Source organism: Geospiza fortis, unplaced genomic scaffold (assembly GCF_000277835.1).
Source record: "Geospiza fortis unplaced genomic scaffold, GeoFor_1.0 scaffold125, whole genome shotgun sequence".
NCBI classification, from domain to species: Eukaryota; Metazoa; Chordata; class Aves; order Passeriformes; family Thraupidae; genus Geospiza; species Geospiza fortis.
Window position 1 is genome coordinate 619255 of NW_005054479.1, and position 10194 is coordinate 629448.

General features: G+C 41.3%; 2 protein-coding genes and 1 non-coding gene across 3 annotated transcripts in view; 1 reads left to right on the forward strand and 2 right to left on the reverse strand.

Annotated features, from left to right (window-relative positions):
* PTCD3 (pentatricopeptide repeat domain 3) overlaps positions 1-10194 on the reverse strand; it is a 15516-nt gene that overhangs the window by 4443 nt on the left and 879 nt on the right. Inside the window, 17 exon segments of the mRNA XM_031063065.1 lie at positions 1-11; positions 700-790; positions 882-960; positions 1705-1808; positions 2081-2109; positions 2917-3000; positions 3890-3940; positions 4552-4696; positions 5320-5402; positions 5681-5741; positions 5826-5913; positions 6221-6291; positions 6687-6805; positions 7455-7578; positions 7962-8066; positions 8501-8569; positions 9308-9353. The exon segment at positions 1-11 is cut by the window's left edge and continues 9 nt beyond it. Of these exon segments, the coding sequence (XP_030918925.1) occupies positions 1-11; positions 700-790; positions 882-960; positions 1705-1808; positions 2081-2109; positions 2917-3000; positions 3890-3940; positions 4552-4696; positions 5320-5402; positions 5681-5741; positions 5826-5913; positions 6221-6291; positions 6687-6805; positions 7455-7578; positions 7962-8066; positions 8501-8548 (1293 nt within the window). The 5' untranslated portion in view covers positions 8549-8569; positions 9308-9353.
* LOC115948703 lies at positions 5470-5611 on the reverse strand. Its single transcript, XR_004082493.1, has one exon. It is a non-coding gene; the product is annotated as a small nucleolar RNA SNORD94 (small nucleolar RNA).
* Positions 9734-10194, forward strand: part of POLR1A (RNA polymerase I subunit A) — a 35479-nt gene continuing 35018 nt past the window's right edge. Inside the window, 2 exon segments of the mRNA XM_014310049.2 lie at positions 9734-9771; positions 9971-10038. Of these exon segments, the coding sequence (XP_014165524.2) occupies positions 9734-9771; positions 9971-10038 (106 nt within the window).

Genomic DNA, 10194 nt, shown 5'->3' on the forward strand with positions numbered 1-10194 from the left:
CTGTTTCACATCTGTTTACAGAGAGGCAGTACTTGGTAGGTGTGACCAGTACCCCTGTTCCCAAATGCTGGCAATACGGTCAGCACAATTTAACAAGGCAGAACCATTCTCTGTGACTGAGCAGGCCACTTTTAGTTCCCTTTCTTTCCCCTCATTATCAGATCCTGTGCACCAAATACACAAACTAATCTGATTTCTTCTTCCCTTCCCTGCTGGTCTCAAGATTTCTGGGTGACAGCCCAACTACTCCCCTTGATAATGGCCCTCAAGGTCCCCTGCACTGACCAGCCTGGTGATGGTGATGACCCTGTCACAGACCAGGAAGGGAACATCACCAAGAGCACTGTCTGTAGCATCAATTACCAGCCCTCAGGGGGAACATGGACCTGAACTGCTGCTGGACAGTGAGGCCCACAGCCCCCCACAGCCAGAACCCTCCACCACCATCTGCTGAGGATTAGGGAGTGACTCATTTTCATTTTTTTGTGGGCTAGATTAAATCTTATCCAAGGATAAGATTGCAAGGATAAGACCCTCTGCAGAGGGTCCAGGTGATTAAATACCACAGGCAAGCACTGCACCTTATCATGGCTACTCCAAGCAATGGGAAGTTTCCAAACTTTGCACTAGCTCCAACTTTGCACTGCTCCTGGCATTAGTCAGACAAAGTGCCTGTGAAGCCATGTGGCCATCACTGACCTTCCCAGACTGAAGGGATCACTTCCAACTGGTTGGCTGCATCTAGTGCTTGAAGGAGGTCCAATATATTTTTAGGAGATGGATAGAAGAGCTGATGAAGGAAGAGAATCATTTCAGTCACCCGTGACTGCTCCATTTCTCCATGGAAAAGCTCTGCAGCTCTTACCATGGTGCACACTTACTGAAGATGACGTTTCTTTGTACCACTTCAACACCACCTCAATTTGTTCCATCATGCACAACAACGAAAAGAATTTCGACCTAGAGAGAAAAAAACATCCTAATTCAGTGATGATTAAGCAAACTATAGAAGTACCAGCAAATGATGGTGTGCTGATCAGATTTGTATTGCACATCAAGGACATTTCACTGGTTGCCACACTCCATGCAATCAGAAAAGCAGCAGTGTTTCTTACAACAGCTCAATGCTGACACTAGATCATTGGCAGAACTACTTAGGCCACTCTGTTTTAAAATATATTAAAAAAGCATTAAAGATTAAAAATCTTCCTGCCTGATGCCAGTTTTAATTAAAGCATTAAAGATTAAAAATCTTCCTGCCTGATGCCTGAATGTGTCTCAAATGCAACTTTTGGGTATAAGAACTGAACTAAATTTACCTTGTTACTTAGGCAAGTTCACAAGACAAGCCTGAGTTCTTGATGCAGTGCACTGTCTAGGAAAACATCCCTACACAAAGAAATGATGCTGTTTTGGTGTTACCTCCAAAGCTGCCATCGGGGGTACACAACAGAATGCTAGAACCCACAACTGGTTGTTCTAGTTGTTGGATGGGTGTTGAGATAAACTGATGCTCCAAGACATTGGATTTCAGTTCACAGGCCACAAACTGAAAATAAATCCTAAGAAATCACTGCTCTTATGAAGGATCTAATTCCAAACTGGACACACAATAACCAGCTGGTGCTCAATGTCTGAATCCTAGTTTGTATTGAAGCTGACAACAGCAGACAAGATGCTGAATACAACCTCCCCTTCACTCACCAGTAGCCATTTGACCGATCCACATCCAAGAATTTCCAGTTGTCTCCCTTCTCCAGTGCCCTATTTAACTGATAGGCAAGCTTGATATCCTTGAGATCACAGCACTGCAATAAACCACATTTGGAAGCAGTTACCAAAGGTAACTCACAAGAGTCACAGAGGTACATCCACATATCACAGGCATGCAAATTACCAATTAGGGAAGAGTCAAGCAAAGAACTGCAGAATTATGGCAGAAAGGAGGAGGTGATGAGCACAGATGAAAATGGGAGATACTGAAAGCTAAATCTTGTATGACAGGATATAAATTCACAGATAATTCTCCAACAGCTGGAGGGGCTCAAAGGAATTCTGATGGCAAGGAAGAGGCACTTACCACTTGCATGGCCGTGTTAAAAAAGTTGGCTGAAAGGGAGCAAACACAAGTCTGTTAACTTCAAGCTTGCAAGGAGACATAAACCAGCTCACTAACCCATCCTCCCAGAGGCTGGATGAGGTAAGAATAATAAGTTTCAATAAGAAACTCAATCTGCAGCTCAGTTTGACAATATAGCAGAGCTCTTTGCTTGCTTGGTAGCCTTTGGTATGGCATGAGTTGGATGGGGATTTTTATACACTTCTAGCAGCAACTTAGAGTGGCTTTCAACACTCCATTAACACCACATTGTCTGGAGACCTTTCTTTGCCAAACCTATCTTGAGATGGAAGCTACATCTGCTTCCAAACCTACAGAAAGGCTTATGATCTTCCCAGGGCAAAGCTGTGTACATACAAATGGCAGAAAGAGCCAGTAACACACGGGAAGTTCAGGATATATCCCTCCTACAGACCCACACTCCAGTTTCCATGAAGTTTTATTTCATGAAATTTTCTCAACAGGAAGAACTAAAATAGGAAAACTCACACTACACTTACAACAAAAACCTGCCATTCACCTGATGTGCATCAAACTGCTCCTCCTTAAGCTGCCCTTGTAAATAACCCTAGGATTTTTTATCACCTGGACTTAAAATGCTCATTCACACAAGCTACACACCTCCTTTCACACAGAAGCCAGTGCAGCAATGCACAGCACCATTCCCAACACTGGAATCTGCCCTTTGTCTCCAGAAATATCAGCAGGGACTGAGAGAAGCAAGCTGCATGTATTTATCCCAGCCTAATAAACACGACATTCACAGGTACCTTTTCACTCAAGCTTGAAATCCTTACCATCATCAGGGTCCTGAGCAGTGAAACTTCGCTTTTCAACCTCATTTAACACCTCAGAGATGATGTCTGATGACTGAGCTTCAACTGTGGGACAGAGACAAACAACATCACATCTCAGTTGTGCCAAGAACTGCCTTGTGAAGAATATTAGTCTGCAAATACAATATGAAATTGGGAACAAGCAACATAATTTTAAACAAATGTAACTTCTGTGGTGCTCCACACCAGCTGCAATTTAATTTGCTCTAAAATTTGCCCTGCTATTGCCAGATTTCCACATCAGGAGGGGAGATTCAGAAAGACAGAAGTGCTTTCTAGCAAGGAATCAAACAGGCCTGGAAGTTTGTCTGTTAGAAGGTTGCACTAGAAAAAGCAAAGTATTTATACTTTTATATAATATACTTTTAAAGTATATTACAGAAATATACTTAATATTTCTATATAAACAAACCAACAAATAAATTTAAAAGGGAGAAAACCAAAACTAAACAAACCCCCAAACTCCAGAACCAAACCTCTATAGAGAGTCCAGAGCAATTCCTTTATACTTCTTAAAACACAAGGACTGCAGTTATGGCTACTTTGCCTATTCCCTCCCTATAGCCAAAATTCTGTGGGCATGGGATCTTAAACAGTTGCATTCCTTCTTCTAACACAGCTGTTTTTCATGACAACTCTAATGCACAGAAGAACTGTTGCAGGAAAACAAACTCCCTGTGAGTGGCACAACATGAAATCACACACTGTGGTCCGACCCAGCCGCCACAGTGACTGAGCAGCTTTTGCTCCCTGTATGAAGTTATCCTTTTTTTTTACCCAAGCAGAATCAGGCAGCACAGGGAACACTAAGATCACACCCCTTAAAGGCTGTCTTTCAGTCCGTAAGTGAACTGCCTTCACCCATCACAGGTGAAAAGCATCAGAGCAGCTGCTACACAAGGCACGTTCGTTGCCAAGCCGACGGTGCACGTACCGCCTCTGTAATACACGGAGAGCAGATGGTCATAGGATGCCAGGCTGGGCTCTGGAAAGCAAAAACACTGCAGTCACTGCAACACTCCTGGTGAGCTTTGTGCCACTGCTCCAATTCACTCTGCTCCTCCAGTCAGGCAGCATGCATAAATTTACTCTAATATTTCTCCCCATTCACCCTAATGCTGGGCCAGACCCCACTACACATGCCTGGGAGAGGGGATATCCAACACTGTTCCACCAGTTGGAGCATCCTATTTCTATGGGGGAGCAGCCAAGCTTCCCTGCTCTAAATTAAAATCAGAAATACTTCACAGCTAATTCCCCTTTTGCTCATGAATGTAATCTTTAGCCTATCAACAAGCATGTTACTGGGGCAAAGCACAGCCCACAGCACATCAAATCAATTCTGCAGATATTCTCTGTTTCTGCAATACTTATTTGGAAGGAAACAATCAACATCTAGATCAAAAGGTTTTTTGAGAGAGATGCAGATCTATAGACCTGAACTGGCTTGGGTGGCTTGTGAAGTACATCTCCCCTGGAGTCAGGGAATCACCACCATGTTGTGTGGCACTGAACTCCTGTGTTAACTGTTCAGTTCTGGAGGTGGCACTGGAATATCATAATCACTGCATATAATATATACTGTGGTTCTCTTACCTATATCAAGTGCTTCCATTTCCTTTAATACAAATAAAGACATAGTTCTGCCCACACCACCACATCTTCTCAGGCTCTTCAGTACAGAATTAAAAGTCAGCAGAGTTGGTTGCACTTTCTGTTGAGCCATGTGAGTCAGGAAGTCCTTAAAACAAAATTCCCAAATCCTTAGTGCCTCACATGTTATGGATCACAGTTCAGCTTTCATGTGGTTTATACATACATTTCCTCACCCCCTTCAAGTGAACTACTCTCCTTTAACTGATTATTTAATCAGTACTATCTAATTTTTAATGACCAAAACCCAAGGCTACATTACATTAGAAAAAATCTTGGAGAACCATCTCTAGAACATAATAGAAAATTTTTATAGTTACATAATATTTTTCTTTACTGATGTGTCATTAAAACTCAAAATTCCATTTCTGTCACAAGACCATGAATTAAAATTCAGAGTTTTTATCTAAAATTGTTCATTTATTTTATCTTCCAGAAGTAATTTCCCCAATGACTTTCTGTCCAGGCATTTCCTGGATCAGGTATGTTCTCACAAGGCAAAGCTGGATTTGTCACATTTGCCACTCCTCCGAAGTTACCTTTTCTGTTTAAACTACTGTACTTGCTTTACAGCAGAGATTAGTACCTGGGGACAAAGTTCTTGCTTTTGGTCTTCCAACAACTGCAAAATTTTACTAATAAGGCAGACTCTTATTAGTAAAAGAGCCCACTCTTACCACTTCCCCACGTCTTTTGCTCTACCCTCCTTACCTTGGCTAATTCCCATCTTTCTGTGAACCTCTCCTTCAGATATGGGACTGCTCTGATCAGTGCATTGAAGGTGTGCACATCAGCTGGAAAATGTAAGATAATCCATTTTAAATGACAATTTATAGCCTACAGGAAACAGTTTGTTCTAGCATGGCTCAGTTTCTGGCAAAGTCTCATGCAAACCTGTTTCCAGTGAGCCAGCCACACGCCAGCTGCACTGGAATTCCCAGTTTGCATTCAGCTCCCATGATCCAGCTGAGGTCCGTACCCCTGCGCCAATCATCACTGCCATGAACACTCTGTGCCCAACAGGGGCTTCCTCTACCCAGGACACCACAAAGCACAGCCAGGAGACACTCACCCTTGTGCCTTTCATTCAGCAAGTCTATGTACATGTCATAGGCTTTAGAATGAGCCCCGTGCTGCAAAAACAAAAATAAACCATCTCTGAGTATGTGAGATCTGAAAAGCTGAAAAAATCCCCCAGCACTGAAGAATGACTTTACCTTCACCATTCCACGGATCATTGTGCAATAGGAGTGTGCATTCCTCTCTGGCATTATCTTAAATATCCTTTCAGCATGGTTGTTCTCCCTAAAACCAGTGAACAAGATAAATGTTAAAGAACCAATTAAAAGATAATCTTAGGAGAAGGATTCAACATGCAGAACAAAATATGGACTGTACCCCCGAAGACTGACATTCACATATCACACTTGTGATACTTGAAACTATTCTACAATCACCTACTAGATTTCCACGAACCCTTTAAAAGATCAGCAAACACAGGTTTATTTAACAAGTAACACCTGTGAGTATGGGCTGCTAAAAGACTTAGGTATAACAACAATACAAGTACACAACCCACGGAATATGGGAATATTGGCAACATTTTCTATACCTCCATCTGGGGCCAGACTGTGAACCTCTTCGAAATTGTCTCTTTGGAGCTTTCTGTTCTGAAGCATCCACCTGGGGAGATTTTTGCAAAAAAAAAGTTTCTCAGAGTTAAATTATGATTTAACATCAAATGACATGACTTGCTAACAAAACTGAAGTTCAGCAGCGTGGACCAAAGATGTTTTTTTAATGTGTTATATAAGAATAATTTCTATCATAACATTCAGGAAGCAACAGCTAGATTGAGAATAATGTTTATGTTATTAGACATATGAAGAGCTTCACATGAACTACTGTTGCTACTAGGTCAGTCATGGATTTTTGTAACAGAAATATCTCCTGGGAATGTTCACTGCATCTGATCCACCTCATGGCATCTCCCATGCAGACAGTACAAAAATCTTGATGTCACCTCGATATACTCCCAACTATGTATGAATAAATAGAGATCAACAAGTTTTCCATACCCCTGGTTCTTCCAAATCCTCTTTTTCTTCCTGCTCTTTTTCAGGAGTAGGTTCACCATCTCCATAGAAGCATAACAAATCCAAAAGGCTGTTTGTGGTCTCCAGAGACACAGGGGTACCTTTAGAAAATGAGAATTTATGACAGTCAGAGAAAGTGAAGAGCTCATCGTTCTACAGGCATATCAGAAAACCTGTGAACACCACTTTGCTCTCTTCCAACACAAAGACATTCTCTAGCAAGTCCCTAACCCTGCTGTGACATCAGTACTGCCACAAACCCAGTCATCACAGGAAACAGTTTCAATACTGAACTAGAGTATGTTTTTCTACTGAAGCCACTGAAAGAGTAGAGTTTTCCGGATCAAGTAGAAGGAAGTGACAGCTCTCAGCCAGAAATGTGAAGCAGCACAAGCCCAGCACAGCATCTAAAATTTCTAGTGCTTTTTATAACTCTTCCTAGGATACATCCTGCTGTGAAGAACACTCTGCATGTTTCACTTTCTATGAAACATTCAAAATCAACAAAAGTATTTAATCTGCTTCCTCTTCAAGAAGCCAATTTTCTCCTTATCACTAAAGTGACATGTCAGACAAGCAGTGGCTAAGATTCTCCAGGAATTCTAGAGAATTCCACTTCATCAGTCCAGTCAGTTGTGAAAGAAGAAACAGAGTCACACAATTGTCTCCATAGCCTGTGGCAGTTACTGAAGTATTTTTGGGCCAATTTAAGTAGAGCTCCAGCACAGAACCTGGCAGGTGACCACATACCTGCCTGCAGAAGCTGATCAAACATGTCCACAGATTCCTTCACCATTCTGAGATGGATGCGCTCCCTCAGAGCCTCCTCGCTCACTCCTTCAGTCTGAGGGGTGAGAGTCTGGGGCATCAGGCACTAAAAGCAAACAAAGGAAGTTGGTCACAAGCTCAAACCTTCTCTACATATCCTTACTCTTCACCCAATATACTGCTTGCAGCCTAACAGCAGCAGTCCTTTTGGTGATGAAGGACCACACACATCCTCATCCCTCACTTTGTGCCAGGAAGCAACACCTAAAAACCACTCCTTTTCTTACTTTTATCTCAAGAATCTGATATGATACTGAATTCCCAAGGAAAAATGCCCACTACAAAAACAGAATGGAAATACAGTATTGTGTTCATACTGTCTGCAAAACAGTTTAAAAGTTATCTTTTTATCTTAGTTTTGAACCAGTCCAACAGTAGATTTCAGTGACAAAGCACAAATACAATGAAAACAAAGAGCAAAAAGCTTACTGGTACATTGGGCTCTGCAAAAGTCTTGTCAAAATACTGAGGAAAGTTCTTTATGATGTATTTTGCAGCATTTCTCCCAGACTCCTTTGACAAGGAATACAGACGCTGCACAGAAATAAGATAGAACAAGACAGAGAAATACACAAATTACAAGGCTGAGAATTAGAAGAAACATTTTATTTAACAATGAACATTCTGATGGGATCAAATTAAACTCATATAATTTTCAACTTACTAGAATCACAGGGACAACATTCCAGATCAACATTCTGGTATTCATGCCAGTATAAGAATCACTACTCTTTTAATACCATTAAATTCTACTTCCTTGTTACTTAGTCAAGGGACACAGTTCAAACATCTGAAATACTGCACTACTACCTCAAGCTCAAAAACATCTCATTTTAGAGAGAAAATTCTGAAAGCAATCTGAATCATTTTCTTTTGTAATCAAAACCAGGCTTCAATTAGGTAGGAGCATTCACAGCCTAGACAAAGGCAGGAGGGAAGCTATCAAGGAAGTGAAAGGAAATACCTACAGAATTAGCTGCATTTCTTGGCATCAGGAAAGGGTCATCCTGGAACATGTAATGAGCAGCAGTAGGATCCTGAAGAAAGAAGAGCCAGCAATGAGAAGTTTATAGTTCTGTGCACAGCAACAACACACTGCCTCACGGAATTTAAGGCACAAGGAACTTTTCCAGGATAACCATCACCAATGCACATTTTACAGAAGTTCCTCTTGTTCAAAAAGAGAAAATAATTTTTAAAAAATGTTTGTAAATAATTTAAAAAATGTTTCCATTTTTCACACACCCTTGGAGGATAATATGGTGACAAAAGGGTCCTTTCTATAACATATCAAGAAGTAAGCACCCTGCAAAGTAGGACCCCAAGTGGAACAGTCTTGGGAAGCTGATGGGACTTGGCAAGTTTTGATTCAATTCCCAGAATTCAAGTTAGATGGGATTTAAGAATAGCATCACAGCATTTCCAGGTTTTGCCCAGCAAGAGCAGACACTCATTGCACTTCTTAAAGCCTTTCTGGACTGAGGTTGGGAAGAACAGTCTGGATTGGGAAGCTGAACTGGTGAAGGAACCTGCTCCCTGTGGTAGTGAAAGCCTTACCAAAGCACTGCAGCTTTCTCTGGTAACTGCAGCTCTCTCTTAGCACATGAATGAAGCTTTGAGGACACAGCAAAACACCCTGAGCCAAAGGGAAAACCCTGATGTGACAGTCTCATCTCTCATTTATGGTCAAAGTAGAAATTAAAGGCCTCCTGAGCACAAGGGTGTTGCACAGCATGGACCCCCTGACCCACCTCCACGCCCACAGAACCACTCACCCTGTTGACAGTAGAAGCCAAGGTCTGGAGCACAGCGAGCTTATCCCTAAGCACAAAGGAGCTGGATTAATTCTCAGCTGCAGACTTTGAGTGCTGTGCATTACATTGCTTGGAGAACAAGCACAGGATTATCCTAGCCCACAAGGATTTTCAATTCTAGGAAATAATGTTCTTGCTGCACTAAGAAAACAACACTTCTCACAAAGAAAGAAAAAAGTGCAAAATGGTCTCAGTTCTTAAACAATCCCAGGAAAAAAAAAGATTTTGAGGAAAACCAGAAGAGCATCTGTGTTTACAGCTATTACTGCTGCCCTTATAATACAGTATCAAAGAAAGATCATAGGGAAGAGACACAAAAATAATTCCTTGGAATGCTGCTCCTAGAGCATCTCCAAGGGATAAATATATTAAGTTGCTCTACAAGACATGTCTTTGCAAGAAAAAATAAACCAAACCAAAACCAGGTATCTCAGGACTCCTGTGCCTGTGGAACTTTAAGACTTTGGTTGTTTCAAGCAAACAAGGAAGGCCAGTCAAAGTGTTTGGTGAAGGTGGCCTTACTTTAGGTTTACATGCTGACACTATTTGACCATAAACTTAATTTTTGCTGTACAGTCATGAAATTCCATCTTAAGTGCTCCCAACAAAACAGGTTTTGTTCAGTTGTGTGATCTCTAAGGAGGATTTATTCAGTCAGTTATCAACAATCAAGTTTTATTTTGCTGAAGAAACACATTCACATGCAAACAGCCAAATGAACTTGGCAAATGTGATCTTTTACAAAGAAACAGAACCATGCTTAAAAATGCAGTTGTAAGTGGTTTTAAAAGAAATGTCAGGAATGCAGTGTATATAATCTGCAGAGAGAGTAAGAATCAAGAATATTC